The sequence below is a fragment of the Neovison vison genome, chromosome 12 (assembly GCF_020171115.1).
Source record: "Neovison vison isolate M4711 chromosome 12, ASM_NN_V1, whole genome shotgun sequence".
Lineage (NCBI taxonomy): Eukaryota > Metazoa > Chordata > Mammalia > Carnivora > Mustelidae > Neogale > Neogale vison.
The window spans coordinates 14,202,322-14,226,943 of NC_058102.1; the positions used below are offsets into that span (position 1 = coordinate 14,202,322).

Here is a 24,622-nt window from a genome sequence, read left to right on the forward strand (position 1 = left end):
AATGGTAATAATTCCTAATGTATAGGCTTACAGAAAATCATAGAATTGATATATATGCATATGAAGTTCTTAGAGTCACTGTCAATAAATATTAGCTGCCTTAATGTTTCATTCCTCTGAGGCTAGGTTTCTTCATCAGCAAAATAGAAATCAGAGTGCTTTCTCATCAGGTGGTTATGAGCGTTTAAGGAGATAATGCATGGAAAGTTCACATAACATGAAAACGATTCCATAAATGTTAGATGTTACCAAATATCATTTTTATTCTCTTTCCATCTCTGTCTCTTAGGCCAAAGCTACTCCAACTCTCTGGATCTCAGTTTCCCCATCTGTCAAGTGAAAGCACTAAGTCTTGCACTGGGACCCACATGACATAAAAGTCACTTGCCAGAAAGCTGAGTCAGGAGGCTCAGAGCCTTGATTGGCCCAGTGCAGCTCCATTTTCCCCACATTTCTGTGCACAGCTCATTAAACAACTGAAAGGAGAAAAAAAGATGCCTTGTATTTGCACACATTCTCTCGACCCACATTGTCCTGTTCATGTGGTGGCCATTAACCGTGGTGTCTGTTGAGCTTTTGAAATGTAACTAGTCCAAACTTAGACATGCTATGAGCATAAAATAAATACTGAATTTCAAAAACTTAAAGATTTTAAAACCTTACTAATAATTTTAGAATTGACTACATGTTGAAATGATATTTTGGATAATCTTGGGTTAAGATAGAATCAAAATTCATTTCACCTATTTTTTGTTGGTTTCTTTAAGGCGGCTGTGAGCAAATTTAAAATTATATAAATGGCCTGTGTTTGTGGCTCTCCATATTATTTCTCCTGGTCCGTGCTGGTCTACCCTTGGCCTTTTTGTCTCCCTGCTTATGAGTCTCCCGATAAGAAACTCCTCTCCAAGGAATAGAGAAGGAATTTGAACTATTTGGGGTTAACTTTTTTAAACAAAATAAAACACAGATGTTGACTATCCAGGTGGGGCATTAAATTTTAAGAGCCTCCAGGAATCTACTCTGGCTTAAAGGGACCCTGAGTAAATAAAAATCTGTCAGGCTGCCAAAGCATCCCATGATGTTAGCACTTGTGAGCACCTGAGCTTTGACATCTGCACTCTGCTTGCCTCAGCCAGCTCTTGCCTTCTCTGCCGGAAAAGTATGGCCAAGGGCTTTGGTCTCATTTTCCAGGACAGTTGCCACTGTGTAGCATGCTATCCTAGCAGCTTAGGACAGCTTTTTCTTGTGGAGCTGCTCATTGCTTAACATGTGAAAACTGATTTCTCATGTCTCTCTCTCTCTCTCTCTGATACATACACAGAGCTAGTGAACTATTGCCTGGGAAGGCTGGAAAAATATCTTTCTCAAATGTCCTCTTTCATTTACGATACTTTTATCTCATGCCTACTATGCATCAGGCAGTGAGCTGGTATGGTGTGACTCCATTCTCCAGATGGCTCACCATCTATGGGGAGGCACTGAGTAGTAAAAATATGATAGCTGACATTAATCAAACCCTCACTACAGGCAGGCAGTGGGCCAAGCCTGCAACTTCCATTATCTCAATGAATTCTCCCACAACCCTATAAGATTAAGAGGACTGTTCTGGTGTAGTCCATTTTAGAGACAAGAAAAATGAGGCTGAGAAATATTGACTTGCCTGGGATATATAGCTAGCTGTTGATGGAGCCAAGGTTTGGACCAGGCAGGCAGTCTAACAGAACCTGTGCTCTGACCCGCCTCAGGAACTGTGGAGAAGTGTGATAACAAACATATAAGCAGTATTCTCTGGTAAAACAGAGAACAAGGTACATCATTTTGCCTGAAAATACAGTTGATCTTACTCACCTAGAAATCCTACAGCTTGAAGAGATTCAGACCATCAGAGTCACAAAACTCTTAAGTCACAAGGCTGAATCTGGCCCCAGGACATGTTTTGTTTGGCCCCCACAAACATGTGTGCGTTTTTCTTTAATTGTGACAACATTTAAAAATTAGAAGATTTCATGTAAAATTCTGGATATCTAGCTTCTACTAAGAGACTGGAAATCTGGTAATCCTCCCGGGCTTCCCTTCTGAGAGGCCAGAGCTGATTCCTCCTGATCCGCTGGAGAAGGCACAGGGATGCTTCAGATCACATGGTTGCTGTTCTGCTCTGTTGCCTCCCCCACTCCAAGGCCAAAGATGAGCTGCTACTTAACATCACACCTGCCCATTGTTTTGCTCTTCTCCTTAGAATAAAGAAATATTTTTAGTACCTATTTATCCCTTCCACAGTGGGAAAACAAGAGACTAGGTAACCACATACATATTTTCTTGGTAGAAATGAGTAATGTTTCCATTTATTTCATAGGCAAGCATCTGACTTCTGTGACTGGCCTCTTTAGGCATTAGGGTTTGTGATCTGACCTAGGTAAGAGGTAAGAAAACCCAGGCCAAGAGAGAATCAATCAAAGAACAAACATACTCACACCTACACTTGCCTGGTTCAGGTGCAGCTTCTTTGCATTGTACTCATTTGCTCAGAAATGTACCCTGAGAACAGTATGGATGTTGGGATTCTCTTATATCTGGCTGTCCTTCTGGTAAACATTTTTATCAAGAAGCTACAGTCAAGGGAACTTGGGGGTTTCTGTCCTGCTGTTGGGGAGAGGAGTGGATTGTGATTGCCCAATAGGGCACAGGTTTGCTCTTTGTCTTCTAAACTCTGTCCTCATTCATATGAACCATGTTCCATCAGATCACATACATTTTAATCACAGGCCTTCATCTGAGCCTGCCTTACACAAGAAAGGTCTTCTCAGGTACAGAGGTTTCAGCCAAGCCATTAGCCACATTTTCTGGAATAAGGGACTCCTCAGATAGACTGGATCAGGAAGACCTTGTTTTGATGAATAAGGAGTCTAAATCCCACCTCTTATCCATCAGCTTCAGTGATGGTGTTAATGGGGATCAGAAGAATTTTTACCAGGCTCTCCAGTCATCAACGACAGATACCAAAGTGATCTTGATTTTAAATTCTAGCCATCAACTAGGTCTGCAGGGTTGCTATCTGTTTGGCAAATCAGCTCTCCTCCAACAGGAAGTTTGGTTGTCTAATATGTCATCCAATAAAGTATGTCAGCTCATTAGTGGTTTTGTTCAGTTGAAGTCCTCATCCGCTTTACAACCACAATCCTGGCTCTTTTCTTAATAGACCATATTTCTAAAGAAATTACCTCCTAAAAGGTGTTGTTGATAGATGTAGGTGCTCAGTTATTCAACTAGACTAGAGAGCCCCTTTGAAGAGAACTTGACACATAGTAAGTGTTCAGGAAAATACTGTTACCAGAAGTATATGTGAAAAAGGTACATACATACCACATAGAGCCAATCCTGCTATTTTATAGATAAAAGCTTGAAATCCAGAGAAGTTGATATCACCAAGGTATTTCCAAAATCAGGTGGTGACTCATATCTAGAACTCAAGTGTCCTGATTCCAGGCTGGTGCTCAGTCCTATACATTGCACCTCTCCTAACCCCAGGATAAATGGGGATAGATGGTAATATGAACTCGACATCCAAGTTCATTGTCACTGATCCATTTCCCAGGCCCTCCCATTGGCTACCCCAGCATATTCTACCTGTGCCTGTCAGAGTCTAGGAATATGGGATTTGGCCTCCCAATTTCACGTGAGGGCTGTGTGACCAAGCTCTAGAATCATACTAGTTCTCACTATCCACATCTGTGTAATGGGAACAGTGACCCTCCCCATCCTGTTTTCCTTGGTGGAATGTTGTGATCATCAAATAAGATCAAGTGGACTTAAGACTCTCAAGTAGGGAACTTGGTTATTGGTTTCACTGTTTTGTGGGAGGCAGTGTGGTTAAGTGGGAAAACATTAGACTGAGGGATAGGGGTCAAACAACCATGATTTTGAGACTCAGCCCTCTGTGTGTGGCTCTGGAAGATATCACATCTCAGAGCCCCATTTTCCTAATCAAAAATAAGTGAGAATACGCATTCTGCCATATAATACACCACCACCACAACTAAAAGCTACTCTTGCTTGAGCTTTTAGTATGTGGTATACTCTATGCTAAACATTTTTCATGAGTTATTTCACTTACTCACCAACTCAACGTGGTACTATCATTCCCCCTTATTTTGAAGATGAGCAAATTGAGGCCAGAGAACTTACCCAAGCTCATGAACAGCAGAGCTCATAAGAGCTACTGTGTTTCCAAATCTCAAAGGCTATGAGCCTATTCATGATGATCAAGCCCAAGTCAAAAAGAAATCCCTCCTAACACATAAACCACAAGCACTTCAACCAAACACTGGTGATCCTTTAAGTATTGAAACTATGTCCTTATGAGCTCTGACCCAGGTTGCAACAAGGTTGGCCTTCCCATGCATAGATCTAGGGGATTGCAGGAGCCCTGAATTTCTGAATGAAATAGCCCTTCTCTACAGGCTACTGAGTTCTCAGATGTCCAGTGCCCTCATTCTGAGAAAAATGAAAGATGAGAGGAGGTGAGGGGATGACTGCCACGCGATATTTAAGGTCTCTGGTTCTAGACTGGCTCTGATCTCTCTGATCTGTGCAAGACTCCCCAATCCCTGTCCTACATTCCACCCCCTGACACTGGCTGAACTTTACCTTGGGCTTTCTGAGGCCAAATCTCACAACTCTTCTCTTCCCCACTCCCACAAACAAGCCAGGTGGCCATAGGTCTGGGGATACTTAGCATCTCTCCTCTCTCTGCCATGAATGCCACTGTTAGGTGATACAGTTTACATGAACATAAATCAGAACTGGGTGTTGGGCAGCATGGATCATTCCTTCTGTGGCAGCCAAACCATCCAAGCTCACAGACGCCTACAAATGAATCAGGACATTTTCTCTAGGTCCCCTTCCCTTCTCTAGACACTAATTTTTTAAGCAACCAAGCAAAAACTTCTCTTAGTTCCACTATAGCTGGGACAGACACCTTGTGACCTCCTGTCAAATGCTATTTAGTGAGTTCCTTTAGCTAGAATCAATGTGTACTTGTTTACTTCAGCCCGTCAGAGATGAACACGGGAATACAAACACCCAAACCCATGTCACCTCCTCTGGAAGATTATGTAGGACATGTTGATAACCTGCTAGCTCTACCAGCCCGTTCTTAGCGCTGTGGCTAAACAGAAGGATGACAATAGTCTTAAGTGTGCGGGCCTGCCCACGTGGAGAAGGGATGGTAAATCACTGTAAAACTAAAGAACGACTCTCAGAGTTGTTCAGAGTGAAGAATAGTGGTCTACCAAGGGTCCATGTGCTATCTTTAGCACTTCAGTAAGCCAACTCAAATCATATAATAAACCATCCAATAACCCATGAGAAAGCTTCTCAGGCTTAAGAAGACACCAAGTATCATTGCTTCTTGCTGCAAATAGTTTGTGTATTAGCTGATTATGTCAGGAAAAAATGGCTATTTTCAGCCATTATAAGTATAGTTTAACTGGTTTTCTTGGAAAAATCATTGACACACAAAATGTGGTGGGTGGTTTTTCCCAGAATAGAGAGAAAATTAATAAAAAAAACAGTCCTCAGCATTGAAAAGTCTGGTTCAGTGGAAGGAGCACCACACTAGGGATTAGAAATAAGGTTCAAGGCTTGGTTTCCTTAGAGCTACACAGCAATAAAATTGGGGCTTGCAGGGAAGGCCAGAGCTGGAGAGGCTGGCTATGGAAGAATATCAAAGAGGGGGACCCTGGCAGTAGGGAGTAAAAAAAAAAAACCAATATGGAGGAAGTTACTAAGGGGTAGCACATTTTAGGGCTAGAGAGTCCTACCCTTGGTCTATCCTTATTTGAAATATAACTTTGGGATAGACTAAGCAACTGTAGATTCTACTTCTTAGAGGTGTGGTCTTGGACAAGCAGTTTTACCCCTCTCACCTCAGGTCGCTCACCAGGCAGCTGGGACGGGTCATGTCTACCTCACAGCGTGACAGATAAGCAAGCAAGGATTTTGGTACAGTGCCTGGAACACGGTAAATACACCTGAGGCATTTTTGGTGACCCCTGATGGAATGGCATTTAGAAATCTCCAAGCTTTTTTCTCTGGGAGTATGAATGGAGTATTATGGCCCAAAGATGGGACTGGACTGATCAAGTAATGCGGACAGCAGAGCAGGTGCTTCCCCTCTCAGAGGGGTTAGATGCATCCCTCTGGGTAGAATACAGCCCTTAGGTCTCTCTCAGCCCAAAAATGACCCACTCTGGGAATTTCCCATGCTGCTTTGGAGAATTTGGTTTTTACTAAACATAGTGTTTTTCAACATGCTCAAAATTTGGACAAGGTGTGACTATTCTTCTACACTAACGCCAGGGAGGTGGGAAGGGAAATGAAACCTGAAGAATGGGAAGTTGATGAGGGTGTTCAAAAACTAGAGGATAGCATGGGCCAAGACCCAGACAGAGAAGCCAAGCAGCAGGAGCTGGAAAGGCCAGTGATGAAAGAATGATGAAGAAGGAGGCAGGGGTCAAACTGGTCCTCATTAGAGTCATTTTATGACACTTCATCCCAAGAGTTCAATGAAGGGTTTTAATCAGGACAGTGAAATTCTCTCTTAAACCAGTCCTTCTAGTTTCCATAATGACCCCAGCATCTTTCTTGGCTAGAACCCACCATGCTTTCCTCTCTTCAGTCCATCTCCATTCCCCATGGCCTCCCACCATTCCCATCCAAGCACCATCCAAATACAACAGCAAGGGCAGTAGGGAAACAAAGGAATGAGTCCCCTCACTGTCACCATAAGTCTGGGTAAGGGCAGTCAACAAGGAGGTATCTTTGAGTCGGCAAATAAAACCGTGCACACGTCTTCAACGTACAGCCACATGTGCCTAAAACTGAGTTCATAGAAAACCCCAAAGTCAACAACTCAAGGTAATGAAAGCCCCTTGCTTACTATGAAAGCAAAAAATGAAACCATCCTCAACTGGAAGACTCCCAAACTGCATCATGTCAAGAGACATGGCTTTCCGTATTTTTATAAATACTCCCATCAACTTAATCTAAGTGGCCCTAATTTTGCTCCCTTTCAGAGGGACAAAAGGACAAGCAATAAGAAAAAAAAAAACTCAGAAAATAAATAAAAATTAAAAACTGTTCTCCCATTTGAGAGAGGCATGGAAGTCCCTCCAGCACAGGGCTGTCATAGTCCCTCCACTCCTTCATGTTGCACATCCGAAAAGTGCAGTGTGAACAGAGCCACTCTGGAGAGAAAACTGGCAGGTGCTGTTAAAATATAAAATACAGTTACTTATGTCCAGTAATTCAAGTTGTGTATTTGCTGTGAAGAAATATTTGCACATGTGAACAAGAGGATTAGACAACTCTTTATTGCAGGAAAAGCTATTAAAACCTATACACCTATAAATAGAGAAATGGCTAAATAAATACATTCTGTACTTACAGGGATACATATTATAATAAAACAGCATAGAGTAATATAGAACATTATGTAATATAAGGCAATTAACATCTAGTATAGCAGTTGATTATATTTTAGAACCAGCCCGCTGGGTTTTAAAGTCTCTGCTATAATCTTGAACAAGTTATCTAATTTTTCCTAAGCCTCAGTTTCCTCATCTGTAAAATGGGAATGACAGTAGCATACTTGCCTCATAGGACTATTGAAAGAATTAAATGAGTTAATGCATGGTAACTATTTAGAATGGTGCCCAGCACTTAATAACCACTCTATACCTGTTAGCTCTTTACAATTATAATCCTGTGGAATACTATATATAGAATGATATGGATATGTATGTGTACTAACTGAGAACAATCCCTAATACACATTGTTCAGTTACAAAAAGCAAATGCTCTATGTGGTATTCCATTATTTATTATATTCTATCATTCATGTGTCTAAGAGAAAAACTACTATAAATTTCCCTTGGGTACCTATGTATGTAAATGCATAGAGAAGAAAGGACCTGGAGAAGAAGCTAGAATTAGAGGAAGTGGTCCAAAAGGACATCAGCTCTATCTAATTTTAGATAGATGATAGATAAATAGATACATATGTGCATATACACAGTTACATACATGGGCATAGAATGTATTCATAGAACACTTGTGACTTTTAAAATGTGGAGAAAACGTAAAGGGCCAAGGTGTTGCAAATTATTATTCCTCTTTTATAAATGAGGAAACCAAAGCTTAAAGACATCCAGTAATGTGCCTAAGAGCACACCACCAACAGGCCCCAGAGGAAGGATTTAAGCCCAGCTCTGCCTGCCCCACAGCCTTTCCACCACCCCATGCTGCCTCTCAAGGCCACCCAGTAGTTGATGATGACAAAAGCTAGAAGAAGGGGCCTCCTTGTCCACACCGGCTGGAACGGTAAAAGTCAAATGCAGTGGAGAATTGTGTTGTTGTTTTTGTTTTTAATTAATGAACCTGTTGGAATGTGCCATTCAGCAGTGGAGCTGAATGGTTCCTGCTGTTCCTGCAAAACAAACAAAAGTCCCTCTACCCAAGCCACTTCTGTGGCCACTTTTCTAGCCTTATCTATCCAGGGATTGTGAAAGGGACATAGAACTGTTGGCAGAGGGAACTTCTCCCACCAGCAGGGACCCAGTCTCTGGTCTTCCTGCCACCACACTAGCCATCTACATAGACTGGGCATCTCACCCTGGGCAGCCCCAACTCATCCCCATCTAGAAGGGGAAGAATCTTGAAGTCCAAGGTGTTTTGTCTCCATTAGCTTTACTTCTCCCTGGGTCTCGGTGTGATAAACTGAGTCATTATTTTACTGTGACTTGGTGGTGTTGAGGGTCTCTTTCAGTTCTAACAGCCAAAAAACTTGAGAAATGTTCCTCCCTTTATACCCTAAACTAATAATAATAATAATAGTGATTATTATTATTATTTCTCCTTCTCATAAGATGATATTTACTTAAGTGCTCGCTTCGGCAGCACAACTACTAAGATGATATTTACTTAAAACCTCAGGTCATTTTGGCTCTCTTCATACTGTTAATGAAAACTTCCCAAATCAAAAGCATCCTTCAAAAGTTAACCTTCCATCCCCCTTCAGTCAGAGGAAGGGTCGTTTTCCTTAGACTATCAAGGGTAAATGAAAGTTGAAAAGGTTTTGAAGAATGGCATAACTAAGAATGAATTCATTGTACCATTTAGTAGCTGGGTGACCTTGGGAAAGCACAACCTTTCCTAGACTTGATGTTTTCCACCTGAAAAATGGATTTGATACCTACTCTTAAGGCTGCTGGGTGGATGAAGGACACGGGATCTGTGAAATGCTTGTACTGAGTAGGAGTCTGAGAGATGTCCCTTCCCTCCTACATAGAGCAGCTCTCCTCTTTCCAGGGTTCCCAAGATTTGGGCAGCCTGGGTCCCTCCCCAAGTGGCTGGCTCCTCTCTGAAGTCTGATCCTTTTTATTTTCCTTTGGTCACAAAGCCTAGTGTGGAGTGTAATTGTGTGTGTGTGTATGTGTGTGTGTGTGTGTGAGAGAGAGAGAGAGAGAGAGAGAGAGAGAATGGGTCTAGCTTCTTTGAAAATGGCTTCTTTGCTAAAACCACAACCTCAGATCTGATACCAAAAGAATCTGCTGGCACTGGTCCCTGTCAAAACAATTCAGAGATATCCAGAGACTGTCCTCCAGGGCTGGCAGTGGGCCCCCAAGCTCAGCCTCACTCTTGAATTCCCAACAGGCTCAGGAGGCAGGCCCCCAACACTCCATGGCACAGCCCCATTCCTCTATGCAAAGGAGGCTGGAGAGAAGGACTTGGCATTCTGAAGCAAAATTCTCTCTCTCTGCTGCCTGCCTCCTGCAGAAACCACACACACACACACACACACACACACACACACACACACACCAATTTTCAGAAGGCTCTTGGCACTGCCTACCCCTTCCTGAGCTGGACAGAGCTGCTGGAGCAGGATCTACCCAGTCAAGGCTGCCTTCTTCATTCCCAGCCCCCTCCCTTCCCTCCTCCAGAGTCAAGGTTTTGTCAGGAGTTTCAGGGGCACTGACTGGTGGGGAGGGGGCCACAGACATCCTGGCTGCTGCCAAGTCCTTTTCTTTCCCCCACAGTATGTTTTATAAGCCGGCATGTAGTTTATTCTTCTCCTAAACACTTCACTAGGGTGCAGGGCCTGGAGTTGCCATAGAAACACCTTTTAACTCCTCCCCATCCAGAAAGCAGTGCCAATCCCCAGGGTTTGAGGGGAGAAAGGCAAAAAGAGACACCTGTGGATGAGGAGAAAGGAGAGGGAAGACCATGGGGTTCGTTAGACAGGGCCAAGTCAGGCATACAGTTCCCTTTACCCAGGAACGTGGCACTCAGCCACAAAGAGAAAATAGCCAGGAAGGTTCTGGAAGAAGAAGCTGGTGGTCTGGCCTGAGCATCTTTAATGGGCTACAGCGTTGATTGGTGGGGTCGTAAGGGCCAAGGAGAATGGGGAGCTCCTACACATTTCCTTCAGGGAGAGGACAGGCAGAGCTTCAAGCCAGACTGGAAACAGAAAGGCTCTTCAGCAAGGAAAACTGGGAGCCACCTACTGGACACCAGCAGGGTACTGTAAGGCAGCGGAGGTCAACAAGCAAGCAGTCCACATCCACACCTCCCATTTTGAAAAGCATTATCTCATCCCTACCACTAGTGCAGTGCACCAAACCCAGGCAGAACAGTTTTGGATTGGTGCCAGCATATCGAAAAAAATTTTTTTTGTTTCCTTTTTATTTTCACTACCACAATGTTCTGGTCTTCGGTTACTTCCTAGTAACTTAGCTTTTCTCTGGGCAGTTTATCGAGGGTGGGGACTGTTAAATCAGTCCAGAGAAATTACAAGAAACTTTCTGCATCAGCTCAGACCCACAGCAGGGAACCTAAGAGTCAGTCAGAGCAACCGTTAAAAGCCGGGTCTCCTTGTTGCTGTTTCCACTGCTCTCTGGTGAACTTCCAAGGTGAAAACCCAAAAGCCAAGGGCAAGGGGGAGTCATGAGGTCTCCCTCTCCCCACATACCAAAAAATCCAAGCGAACACATAAGCCATTGCCCAGCAGAACAGGGTGCCCTGACTCCACCTGTCAGCCTCCTGGCCTCTTCACGGAGCAAAACCAGAGCTCACCTGCAGCAGCAGCAGCTCCCAGCACTACTCAGGTGGGAATGTTACCAGTGGGGGGAGGAGGACAGGCCAAGTGGAATTGGGGTGGGAGCAGTCAGAGGAGAAGGAAGAAAACCTTCCAGGCCTGAGGCAGCCCAAAAGAATCCTTCAGGCAATCCACAAACGGAGGGGCCAGCCGGATTCCCCCGGGGAAAGGGAAGGGTGCACAGCATGGTCCCCAGGAAGCCTCTAACAAGGGTGACCCCAGGTCACATAAACACCCACTCCTGCCAACTGGACTGACCTTCTGGTCACCAACCTCCCTGACTTCTCCTAGGCTCAGCAGGGCCCCCCAGCAGTGCCCCTCCCAACTTCGGCTGCCTCGTCTGCCAGGCTCCTGTCTCCTCCCCCTCCTCTCCTGCTGCACACTTGTGGAGGCCCTCACCCAGGACCCAGTGGAAAATTTTCCTTCTTCTTTATGACTTAAAACACACATGCTCCATTCTTCACCTCTGAATCGACACAGGCAGAGGGCAGCTAGACCGTGCCCCACCCCATCCCAACCCAAGTACACACACACACACATACACACATACACACACACAACAGGGGCCACTGGACTTGCATGCTTTATGAGCTGAAAAGGAGAGGAGAGATGTTTTCCAGCTGCTACTCCACCTCTGGCCATCCAAACACAAGTGTCCCGAACACTCCCAAACAAGTTCTCCCAGGACACTTGCAAGGCCCTGGAGAAAAACTGGTTCTACCTCTTGCTGAGTCTCTAATCAAGACACCAAGTCCAGTTTGGAATTGTCACCATGATGTGACCCTTGGCATTTTTGTTCTTTTGGTGACAAATCTGTTTTCCACTGCTCATTCTCCCCCTCCCCACACACATTCAAGGAAAAAAAATAGCCTTCCTGTGAATTCTCACAGCTATGTGATAAGTGATCCCTCACACACGCCACCTCCTGCTTGCTATCAACACTCTCAAATACGGTTCCTCCGGGAAAGGGTCAACCCCACAGCTTTCTTCTCGTTTCCCCACTTAAATCCACTCAAACTTGGCAGTCCAAGAAGCTCCCTTAGCCCTTGCCTGGGAAGTGGGAGGCTGGGTTGGGTCTCAGTCAAAGAATGAACTTCATGGGTGCAGGAGAAAATGCAAACTCAGAAAACTTCAAGATTCCCCTGCAACTTTGTGCACATGGCTGGCAACTTTTTAAAAACTACTGAACATCCCAGTACTTTAGTTAGCTGGCATTCCAAGTTTTAGGAATCCTTTTCCACCCTTCTCCCCCAGCCCTTCCTACGTGATAGTGAAAAAGGGAAATTTCCCAGATGTCAAAAGGACCAAGAGGGACCTCACGCCCTAAAAGGAGAGCAAAAGCTGCACGGGGTTCACTCAGCCACTGCAGGTTTTCTCTGCAGGGCATCTGCCCCTTCAGCTATGCCATATCCTCCGACCGAAGAAACGGAGCTTAGCCACCCCACCCCAGGCTCAGGCAGAGAAAAGGAGCGGGGCTTGCCATGCCACCCGGAGCTGCGCCCCATTCCCGGCTGCAGCGCAAGAGCGGGCACCGCGGGGGCTCTGGCGGGGACACCCGGAGCGCTTACCGATGTCAGAATTGCAGAAGGCGTCCTGGGGGTGGCTGGGCGAGCATGTGCACGCCTCGGCGCCCCAGTCTCCCAGGCTCCAGCTGCCCAGGAGCACGACTAGCCCGAGCCAGGGAGTCATTGCCGCTGCCGCTGCTGAGGCTGCTGCTCGCCTCTCCAAAGTTGTGCGCGCCGCTGGAGGGGCCGCTGCAGCCCGAGCTCTCCTGCTCCGCCGTGCGAGGCAACTTTGGCCTCCGGCGCGCTGCCCCGGGAGTGCCCAGCCGGACGGGACGGGGCAAGGCGAGGCTGCCTCAGCGCTGGCGCACGACTCTGCGGGCCGGAGGTCTCTCCGGGTGCAGGAGCGGGAGCTGGGGCGGAGCAGGAGGAGCAGGAGGAGAAGCCGTCTGAGCGCCCGCCCGCTGCCCGCTCTGCGCCGCTGCCGGGCGGCTGAGTGATATAGTGCGGGTCCCCCGGGCACCCCCTCTCGGGCACTCGGCGTCCGCCCCCTGCGACCAATGGCAGAGCCGCATTACCTCATCGGCCCTCCGAAAGAGGCGGGGCCGGGGGCGCGGGCCGACGGGGCGGGGCCCGGCCGGACCGTTCAGATCCTTATAGGGAATAATGCGGCTGTGGGCACCCGAGTGGGTGAAACCGAACGTGTCTTGAACCTACGCTTGCCGAATGACCCCCGGAGCGGCGCTCCCGTGCCCCACCTCGCCAGTACCCTGACCACACATCCACCCTTCTGAGTACTTCTGACCCAAACCAAATCAACTGCCACCCACCACAGCACCCGGCCATCCTCGGGTCACAGGGGCCTTGGTCCTGGAGACCCTGCCTGCGCCTAGTGGAAAGGCTAGGGGAAAAGGCTAACTCTCCACCTTCTCTGGAAAAGAGCAGGCTCAGAGGGCAAGGGATCAACTGACAACCTACACACCCACCCTCGACCTTTCTGGAGGTGAGGACGCAATCTGCCCTTTGGAGCTGGCTATAACGGACTGCTGTTTCCCTGGGGGCTCACCCAGAGTAAATTGTGAAGTCATTCAACAAACGCTGTTCTGGATGTTGGATGAGCAAAACAAAATCCTTGCTTCCATGAAAGTTTCAGGCAGTGCATCAGTGAATTCACCAGTACACCAAATAATTTCCTGCGGTGATGGTATCATGAAGACGGAAAAACATAGAGAATGGTTTAGAAATCACTGAGGGGAGGGAGCAGTTACTGTTTTCTATGGGGTAGTGAGAGAAGGTCTCTCTAAGGAGGTGACATTCTACCTGAAAGTTGAGCAAGTAGAAGGAGCAAGAGGAAATCTGGGAAGAGAGAACACCAATCAGGGAGAACGGCAAGTGTAAAGACCCTGAGCTTATTTGAAAAGCAGTGAGTAGAAAGGGCAGGAGGAAATGGTAATCCCACCAAGGCCAGACAAGTCTCCATTCTTCAGCAAAGAATTTGGGGGTGAATTGATCCAAAACTGGGGTAACTTACACCAGATTCTAGAGAACTATCCAGGATCTTAGACTACTAGCTATAATGGATAATTGCTAATAACTAATACTATGATTCTCCTTATTATTAAGTAATATCTTGATTCTACCTTATAGTTTCCATGCCACACCTCATTATTTCTCGCAAAAAAAATTTTCAATAGGAAAAACACAAAATACTATTCACACTTTCCAGATGAGGAAACTGGCACAGAAAGGTGACATGACTTGACAAGCAGCCAGGAACTCCATTCACTCATTTGCACCCAAAGAGAGACTTTATTTCCCTGGACTTCAGCAGTAATTAGCTGTCACGGTGCAGATGCCCTTTTGCAGCTGGAGTCTTCTGTCTTTCTATCTTTGTATCTCTCTCTCTCTTTCTCTCCTAACTCATTCTGTTTAGAAAGAGACTTGAATGTTTTGGCCATAGATATGCAGAAAGTTTGGAACAAAATAATTTTCAGAAATGCAATTTCAACTTCTTTCTCAGAAACTCTATTTACACCTCCGAGAAGTGACAGTGGGATGGCAGAAGCAGAAAAATTGATTGAAAATGGTATTTCCAAAAACATTTGTTAACCTCCTTTGCCACCATGGCCCCCTTAATAATTGTAGCTATAAGGAAGGAATCAAGTTTCCACATTTTTCTGCCCTATCCCCTTCCCAACTTTTAAGCCCCTTTCCACCTTAACTCTAACAGTAGCCTGCCCCAGATAGATCTTTCCCTTTTTAAATGTTTACTTCAGCACTTAGCTCACTATTTCATAGAGTATAATTGTATCATTTCCCCCAATCACATTAGAAATACTTTGAGACCTGAGATACGTGGCCACCCTCCTTTTTTAGCTCTCTGAATTCAAAATAGGGTCCCAGGAGACTTGGGTGTGGGTATGGCCAGCAGCCCATAGAGTCTGGAACAATGGACACTCCAAAGGCCACTCCAAGGATCCGGGTTGAATGAGGGCATACTTTGTGGGATTTGAGAGTTTTGCTTATCCTTGCATGGTGCCAGTCATGTGGAAGGTTTTATAAGCCTTTCCAGACCAAGTCCACTTGGGATAAACGTCTTACGTGATAAAGGCCCTCTCTTCTCTTTTTTTCTTCTCACTTTACAGTTTTGTCCAAAATGCCAATATTTTCTTCAAGGGAAGTCTACCTAGAACATGAGTATCAGGCAGGTAACTTTTGCTGAACTTCAAGCAGCAGGTTCCTTATAGAAAGCATCTGAAGCATTTGATTATGGCAACTACTTAATTATGTAAGCACCAAGAGTAATCTGATTGTTTTTCCAGCTGAAAGGTAATGAAATTGCCTTTGGGTTTATTTCTTCTTGCTCCCCATCCAAAGCTGATCCATGCAGCATCTTTGGAGTTTAGTTTCCCTTTCAGTTGGAAAGTTCTTCCTAATATCTAACTCAAGCGACTCCTCTCTTCCCACCCATGAGAATTCAGTTCAGTCCTCACCCTGAGGAAGAGAAAGAAACAAGCTCCATGAAGCCTTGTGAAGAAGAGCCTGACTGCCAGGGTCAGCCCGTGCAGCAAGCAGACATCACAGGCATCAGTCTGGATGTCAAGGCGTCCTTAGACTTAATAATATATAAAAATTACTTTTGCTTTTTTTTTTTAAGATTTTATTTGACACACAGAGAGAGAAAGAGAGAGAGAGATCACAAGTAGGCAGGGAGAGAGAGATGGGGAAGCAGGCTCCCTACTGAGCAGAGAGCTCCATGTGGGGCTCCATCCCAGGACCTTGAGATCGTGACCTGAGCCGAAGGCAGAGGTTTAACCCACTGAGCCACCCAGGCACCCCAAGAATAACTTTTTCAAGACTATTTTATAAGCTGATGGAGTAGACCTGCGGCTAATGTTATGACTGTACCGGCTCTCCCACCTTCTCTTGACAGCTAAGAACAAGGATAGATTTGTAAACCTCAGAAGAACTGCAGAGATTCCAAATCTCTCTGGGTTATCCTCAACCTACCAGGCTGCCCTGATTTCCCCTTTCTTGGAACTTTTCTAGGGTAGGTGAGTTCATGTCCACCTCCTTCATATCAAGTTACAGGATGCTGGAATCTTTGAGAAGTCTCTCATAGACATTTAGACATCCTTTAAAAGGACCTCAGAGACTACCCATCCTAATTTTATAGGTGGGAAAGATAAGGTTCAGACAGGTGAGAAAATTGTCTCTCACGGTCAGCTCGTGGCTAAGCCAGGAGTGCTTCCTTAGCTGCGTGATTCCTTAGCTGGCTCTCATGCACTTGTGGACCTCAGTTTCCCCAGCCGCAGTGCATGACCCAATGTTTGCACCCTAGTTGTGAAAACTCCAGCCACTCGTGCTCTGGAATTTGCATGACAGATCTGCAGATGAGTTTGTATCAGAGTCTCTTTGTTCAGTGTGTAACACATGCCACCTGCCCTCACTAAAAGGTTCTCCATCATAATAACCACCTCTGAGCCAATTAGGACAAATACCACTCTATTCTCCTCAGAGGTTTATCTCCTGTGTATTTATTGTTTCCCTTTCTAAATTATTACTTAATACTTTGAAAACATTCCAAACACATTACTGCAAAGAAATCCATGAAACTTTATTTCTGGGGTACAAAGAGAGGCTGGGGTGGGGTGGGGGGAAGCAAAAGAACTGAGATTGGTTCTAAATGTTGCATAACAGTTGTGTGTGTGGACTAGTCACCTCATCTGTCCAGACTTCAATTTATGTTTATTGGATGAAAGCTATAATTTAATGGTCTCCAAGATTCCCCTCAGCTCAAAAAGTCTTAGGGTTCCATGGGAAACTCTCAAGGACAAGGAAGGGAAGATAGATCTTGCCATTTAAACAGGTTTGAGACAATTCAAATGTGTCCAAAACCAAAGCACATCCATCAGTCTCTCAATCAACACTTAGTGAGTTCCTATTCGGTTCTCTCTGTCCCCCCCTTGAAAACAAAGACAGTGCTGGTGAAGTGTTAGGAGAGACTGAAGCTCTTGCTTCTGAGAGAACCTTGTTTTAATTACTTGTTTATCTGTCTACTTACTTCTTGGGTCAGAAGCACTAAAAGGTCAGGAAATATGGCTTTTATCGTCTCTATATTTTATTTTCAAGATGCATTGAACTACTGCTGCAGTTTAAATATCGCCTGCCCCAGAAAGCCTTCTGTAATTCCCCTCCCCAGTCTTCATCAGTCACCTGCAGTGTGTTCCCACAGCACCCTGTGCTCCTTTCTTTCATACTACTTAGCCGACAAGAACGTGATTGTTTATCCATCGGTTTCCCTTCTTAGATAGAGGAAATCCCTTGAAGACAGTGTTGGTAACAAAGAGTCAGCAAGTATTGGTTGAAAGAGTCTAATTAATTGGTCCAACCGACCCCTTCCCACTATTCAGATAGGCCTTGGAGAGCTCAGAGAGCCCTATCCCTCTGACCAGTGCTAGGGGGCGCTATAAGCCAGAGAACACCCATTCCCTCAGCCCGTAGTCTCTGCCAGTCTCACGGAGAGGAAGGGAGAGGCAATTCCACACTAGTCACCCACTTTGAGTGGGTGAAACTAACCCCTCCCGTCTACAATGGCCACAAAGCTGTCAGTCAGTATCCCGTCTGGGTCCGCAGCTGCCCAGCTCCTCCACCCCCAAGCTGGCCCCATGTCAACCCAAGGGGAGACATGTTCTCAGGAAGCTACATACTCGTGAATCATGGGTTTGGGGGGAACTGGGAGATCTGGGAACACAGCAGACAATGCTGCGATCCCACTCTTTTGGGGCAGAGCTGGCCTCTGGAAATTAAATGAGAAGAAGGTGCTGACAAGACATTTGTCAGTTCTGTTGCCTCATCGGGAAACACCTCTTTTCTTCCCTTCCTTTTCCCCTCTAGACCCTAGTCACGATGCCTTCCCCCAAACCCACAGTCCTCATCTGAAAGTCATTACATTCAAAATAGCCTTTTCCAAGCAGCAGACAGCCCTGGTCCACCCATCACCATGAGCCCTGGCCAGACCCTCAGTGGGGCTGCTGCCCAGCCCTGGGAATTATGAACCTGAGATGGTAAGTACTTCTGGTTCTCTGTGTGTCTGGCACCAGTGGGGAGTAAACACCTTTTCTCATTTCCATCTGGAGCCAATTTCGTGGCAGTAAAATTGCAAAATGTCTCTTGCCCTAGCTCCCCACTAGTCCTGCCATGGAGTAAAGACCCTTCAGTAAGAGTCTCTGGCTGCATTTACCTGAAACCTGGGCTTTTCATATTTCCTTCCAACCCCAGCTACTCCCAGGGATTCTTAAGCCAGAAAACACATGTGTGCTGTAGAGACATGTTGTACCCCATGTTTTCTTGTGGTGAGAGGTGGGAAACAGAGTTAATATTTCATTCAGCTCTTGCTTTAAAAATTTTTTTAATTATTTATTTATTTTTGACTATGTGCTCAATTATTTCTGTGAATGGTAATATAAGTGGAGGGAGACCTTCTCTTCCTCGACCCTGTCTTAATGTCTTCCTTATGCTGGTGGAGTTCATGTGTTTTTCCTTTAAAATTGAGTAGCTGCCTTGTGGTTTCTTTGAAGATTGCACGTGCAGCTTTGCAGAAAAGGTGCATGTGAGTGTCTCTGCTGGGTGCTCTCATGGCTTGGGAGGGACTGGGATGGACAGCATGACCAGTCTCCTGTCCGATGGGGCTGGAGATTCTGTTTCTGGCAAGGCACTTGAACTCTCTTCAACAGAACTGGCTGAAACTGAAGTTGACCTGTCCTGTGTGATGGGGATGGTCCAAAGAGCATTTGACACGGTTGACCACATCCTTCTTCGAACTTGGCTGCTGAGACTCTAGTCCCTCTGGGTTTTCAATTTCCACCTCTCCAACTGTACCTTCTCAGTCTTCTTGGCAGACTCTTTGGACTCCTCTTGTCACTGAAATGTAGGTGTTTCCCAATTTTCTGTCCCTGGCTGCCTTCCCTTCCCTTTTAGCCTCCACACTCTCCCTGGCTAATTCTGTGCCCTGGTTCTAGCTACTGCTCTGCTGTGTGCACAGGAATGGGCACTGCAAGCAGCAGTCTCCTCTGAGCTACAGTCTATAGTCAGCTTCCCCTTGGATAATTCCACCTGGAGGTCCTTTATCACCTCTTAAGATTCCACTGTCTTTCCCCTGATATGATGTTACCCATCTGCACCAAGGGCACCACCTTTCACCAAGTCCTACAGATTCTCACTCCACACATCTCTTCTTACCCTCCCTTTCTCCCCATTCTCACCATTTCTGCCTTGGATCAGGCCCATGTAGAGTCTTTACTGACAGTTTCAATGGTCAAATAATTCGTCACCCTGTCCAGAGTCTTTCTCTGTCAAATGCAACTTTTGCCCTGTTGCTCATGTGAGGTTTTTCAAATATAAATGTGAAATCATGCTGTCCTTTGCTTAAAATGATTCATTTGTCCTCCATGGCTTTCTGAACGGAGTCTTAAACTCCAAAGAAAGCCATATGAGGCCCTGTGCTGTGATCTGGCTCTTCCCAGGGTCCCACTTTGAGAGGCCATTGGTGTAGAAGCCAATGTGATCGCTACCCCTGTAGGTACACAACAGAAGGCCCTGTGCTAGCTTATCTCTTCAAACCTATGCCCTCATTCCCTCCTCCTAACCCAACCTGAAGTTCTAGCTGTCAGTTTCCTGTCTCTAGGGCTTATTCACACTATGCTCTTTGCCTGGAATCCACCCTCCACCCTCCTCCATCTCATCTGTAAGGATTCTTATCTTTTAGGATTCAGCTAGAGTTACCACCTCATGGATGTTTTTCTGAGCCTCTATCTTCCTCAATAGAATTGACCTCCACTCCTTGGCTTCTTGTCCCTCATTCCTTTCCCACACACACCATACACTCCAGATTTCCACCCAGTGCTTCTCACAATCTGTTGCCACCAGTGGTTGATAGGTCTTTCTGTCCTCTAGACAGCATCTGGGGAGCCTAACACAGAATCTGCGCATCGTAGGCACTTGCCAAATATTGAAAGAATAAATTAACCAATAAATAGCAGGGAAAATAAAGAGGGAGGTGATCAGAGTATTACCTTCACAAATTCACCATTACAGGGGTTCTAGAATCTAGCTTTTTTTTTTTTTTTCCAGCTCAAAGGCCTCACATTTATTACCAAACCAACCCACTGGTGCAGAGCTATAGTAACAGAAAAATCTTTCACTGATAAATGGTATCTATTGGCCAGACAGAAAGGTGTTTACAGGGTGAATAGAACACATGCTCCTCAAGTAGCTTAATTAAATACATTGTGCCAATTAGGTGTGTCATCGTGTGATGTGGGACACCTTAGAGACACAGCTTGGTTCTCCTCCAGTGCCTCCTCTTGGAGTTGCACCTGATTTTATTACCAGTTTTCATCCAAATCCACTGGGGAATGGGATGATTCTGCTTTTGTTTCTTGGCCAGGAATCGCTTGATCCTGAAAGTCTTGTGAGAAGACATGGTCAATTAACAGCGCGCAGCACACAGCAGGATGGCGGCGAAAAAGAGAAAGGAAGCTAGAATCTAGCTTTTTAAGTCAAGAAACTCCGCTGGGTTCAGTTCCCGGACTTGATCAGTCCCAGGGATACTATGATTCATAAGAGACCAGCAAGCCAACCACAATTCCATTGTCTTTGCTTCTTATGAAGTATTTAATTGTCACATAGGTTAGGGCACTCATATGTGACCCCCATATTTTCCTCCTTAGAGTCAGAAGACTTTGTGTGAGGCTAATTTCTCATCAGAAGGTTGCTTTGTTGTGTATGGAGTCAGAGCAAAGGAAATGAGGTCATTGTAAGGAGGGCTTTTCAGCTGAGATACTATAGAATTCTCCTCACTGAACTGAGGTGAAGGTTTTGGCATGGGAGTGATAATGTTCACACCCACTGGCAAGAGCCCCTCTTGCTAGAAGTTAACAATGCCAGACACATATTGCCAACTTTGGAATCTTTGGTCTTCCTATTTCTCTGCTCCAAACTTGCCACGCTTCCCTTCTTCCACCCAGACTTTTTCTGCTCTGGGAATCTGACAATCCATTTGGTTTCTGTGTTTTAGATTATAGTCACCATTCAATGATTCTTTCCAGCCAACTAGTTCGGGTTCTAGATTTTGAATGTTCCCCTTACTGTGTGTCTCAGTCTGCTACTACAGATGGCCAAGCACATGTGTGGTGTGTGAATTTATGACTTCAGAGCTCAGAAGATAAATAGCCTCCTTTCCAAGTTGTGGGTGGACTCTTCATTAACATTGCTCCACCGACAATCTTTATTCGCCTCACAACTTGTTTGTCATGGTGTGATTATCAGGTCTTTGGAGGAAAGGAACAGGATTCTCTCCTTTCATCCTTTCTTCCTGCAGATATTCCCCCAGACGCTAATTAAGTGTCCACTGCTCCACACTAGGTGCTGGAGATCTAACAGTGAACAAGGCACAGTCCTGCCCTCAAGGAGTTCCCAGTCTCATGGGAGAGAAAGACATGAAAACAAGAGTGGGTCGTACAGACTACAACAGGAGAATCAAGTGTGCTGTGAGATCACAGCACTGGATCACCCAACAACAGAGTGGGAAGATGCTTGGGAACCCATATTATGGTAAAAGCTAGGAGAGAACTGTAGGTCACCAAATCCAACCCTCTGATTTTCAGATATGGAAAAAGGCCCAGAGAGGTGGGCATTTATATACTCACACTGGATTATTGACAAAGGCAAGACAAGAAATCAGACCCTTTAGTACTTCATCACCTTCCCATCATCCAGTCTTCTCTAATTGAGTGTAAACAATTATTTCCCTGCCCTGTAATATGTAATATGGTAAGCTGAACTATGTAATTCATCTGTAATATGGTAAGCTGAAAAAGATTTCTAAGACAAGAAAAAGGGAAGGGGACTCACATTAGTTGAGTACCAACTATGAATGAGTCATTTCCAATACAGTATTTTCTTCAATCTTCACAACCCTTGATAATAGGTATTATTTTATGTCTGTTTTATGGTTATGGAAACTGAGGCAAAAACAATAACTCAAAAAAAATATATGCACTTCTGTGTTCACTGCCGTATTTTTACAACAGCTAAGACATGGAAACAACCTAAGTGTCCACTGATGGATGAATGGATAAATTAATTGTAGCACACACACTGGAATATTATTCAGCCATAAAAAAGAAAGAAATCTTCCCATACACAATAACATGGATGGATCCCAAGGGTATTGTGCTGAGTGAAACAGGTCAGAGAAAGTCACATACCATATGGTCTCTCTTCTCTGTGAAATTTAAAAGCAAACAAAACAAAAAATCATCTAATTGATAGCAGGAATGGGACACATATTGGGGTAGGGAGAAATAGGGGAGGGGGTCAAAAGGTAAAAGAAAAAAACAGAAAACTGAGGCACAAAGAAGTTAAGTGCATGTTCAGTTTCTTACAAGCATGATAGAGGCAAAGCTGTGAATCAGACCCAGGGGTCTCTCCAAACCAATGCTATTTCTGGAGCCTGAAAATCGCTATACCCTCAGGGTCATCAGGACTTTGGAAGTGCTAATAATTTCCTCTTTGTCTTCTGGGTTCTCTCTGAGGGCTCAGAGCTCATGATCATTGTTAGAACCCAGCAGAAGGAGTCACAGTACCTCCTACTGAGGGCTGGAGAGGGACTTTTATCACCTGGCAGGTGAGATGCTTCTCTTGTTTTGCCTGGTTAGCAGTGGAGAGAAGGCAGGAGCAATCATAGAGCAGGCAATTTCTGTGGGTGTAGGTGTGCCCTTTCTTACTCAGAATTTGGATGGATTCCATAGGAACATTACATCTGTATTACAGAGAAAGGGCCCCGAATCTAGAAGCAAGCTGATAGAATATTGCTTGGTACGTTTTTAACAGCCATTGCCTATGGCTTCATATCCTCTTGAAATTTCAAGCATGAGATTGAGGCATTGTGCCAGGTTTTTCTTCCAGTTCTGCAACATACAATATCTGGGTGACTATAAGTAAATCCATGAACCCCCATTCTTCAAAAGTAAAACCAAGGAGGTTAGAATTTATGATCTCTCGAAACTTCTCAGGGAAGTACTTTGGGAGGAGACTGACAAAGGGGTCAAGGACCAAGGCCCGTGACATCAGTAAAACTGGGTTTTCATCCTTCACTTTTTCACCATGACCTTGAACAAGTTCCTTAGCTTCTTGGAGCCTCAGATGTCTAGTGGTAAAATGGAAGGGAGATTCATACCTCCTAGGATTTTCATGAGTATCAATGAGGTGTGGTGAGTAAGGCACATGATAAATTCTCACTGAGAACCTATATGCACCAGAGTGTGACCCTATAGGTGTAGGGGTGAATGAGGCCTCTGCCTTCAAGCAACCTGCAGTCTAATGATCTGGGTTGATTAAGGTTGAGCATGTTCCCATATCCCCTTTGACCATGTAAGTAATACCCAAAGAAGGGATGAGGTAAAAGGAAGAGGAAAAGAAAACAACAACAATAACAAAAAAATGGTAATAATGGTGAGTTCTTAAAGAGTTCTTCTAAGCAGTTTGCTTATATTAATTGGTAGCAAAAACTGTGAGGTGGATGGAATTATCCTCACCATCCCTGTTTTCGGATATGGATACTAAGGTACGGAGAGCTTATGTAACTTGCTCAAGGTGACATGGTCAGGATGCTGCAGTGCTAGGATTCAAAGCCAGAGCAGCCTGGCTCAAGAATTTATGCTCTTAACCACCCCACTAGCTTCCTTTTCCCCAGAGAAGGTGAGCATGCTGAAAGTAACAAGTATACAAAATAGCACTGTATACAAAATAGCAGACAACCAGTGCCTGTCGCAAAATAGCAGACAACCAGTGCCTGTCGTCAGTGTGTCTTCTTTCTCAGAACACCTTGTACCCAAGATCAAAGGGTGTGAGAACATGAATCAGATGTAGCCTCTTTGGAAGAGACACGTAGTAGGGCAGGGAGCACCTCTGTAGACCCTCCTGGAGAATAATACTCAGTGGGTTCAGGATGAGCACTAAAGCTGGTGAATCAGAACACTTGTTCAAGTCCCATCTTGTCCATCTACCAAGTTTCTCTCTAGCTTATATTTATACTCTATAAAGGGAAGACAAACATCTAATTCACAGAGGTATTTTTCAAGGGCTAAGTAATTAAAACCTGAGCACTTCCTATTTGCAGGCCCTGTTCTATGTACTTGATAGATACAAAACTACTTAACTTCCACAACTTTATGAGGTAGGGGCTGTTATCATGCCCATTTTACAGAAAGGAAAGCTGAGGCACAGAGAGGTTCAGCAACTTAGCCAAGACCACACAATTAATAAGTGGTGGAACCAGAATTTGAAGTTCAGAGTCCAATGCTGAACATCTCATCACCTCTCTGTACTCTGATGAACAGTCGAAAACATTTTATAAACACTAAATGGTATTGTTGCTCTGTTCTCATATCCATGTCTTAGG

At 45.0% G+C, this 24,622-nt stretch overlaps 3 protein-coding genes across 5 annotated transcripts in view; 1 reads left to right on the plus strand and 2 right to left on the minus strand.

Moving 5' to 3' along the window:
* Positions 1-12,992, minus strand: part of TIMP3 (TIMP metallopeptidase inhibitor 3) — a 56,751-nt gene extending 43,759 nt beyond the window's left edge. Inside the window, exon 1 of the mRNA XM_044228492.1 lies at positions 12,724-12,992. Coding sequence (XP_044084427.1) covers positions 12,724-12,844 — 121 coding nt within the window. The 5' untranslated portion in view covers positions 12,845-12,992. The remainder of the gene's footprint in view (positions 1-12,723) is intronic.
* Positions 1-24,622, plus strand: part of SYN3 (synapsin III) — a 458,389-nt gene that overhangs the window by 197,966 nt on the left and 235,801 nt on the right. The gene's annotated exons all lie outside the window — the stretch shown is intronic.
* On the minus strand, positions 20,471-20,691 carry LOC122892230 (60S ribosomal protein L39-like). Its single transcript, XM_044228493.1, has one exon. It carries the CDS (start codon positions 20,639-20,641, stop codon positions 20,486-20,488), a length of 156 nt encoding a protein of 51 aa, XP_044084428.1. The 5' UTR covers positions 20,642-20,691; the 3' UTR covers positions 20,471-20,485.

What these genes read in the sequence shown, in the direction of transcription:
- LOC122892230 (XM_044228493.1), bottom strand. Translation starts at nt 20,641, where the DNA reads ATGTCTTCTCACAAGACTTTCAGGATCAAGCGATTCCTGGCCAAGAAA.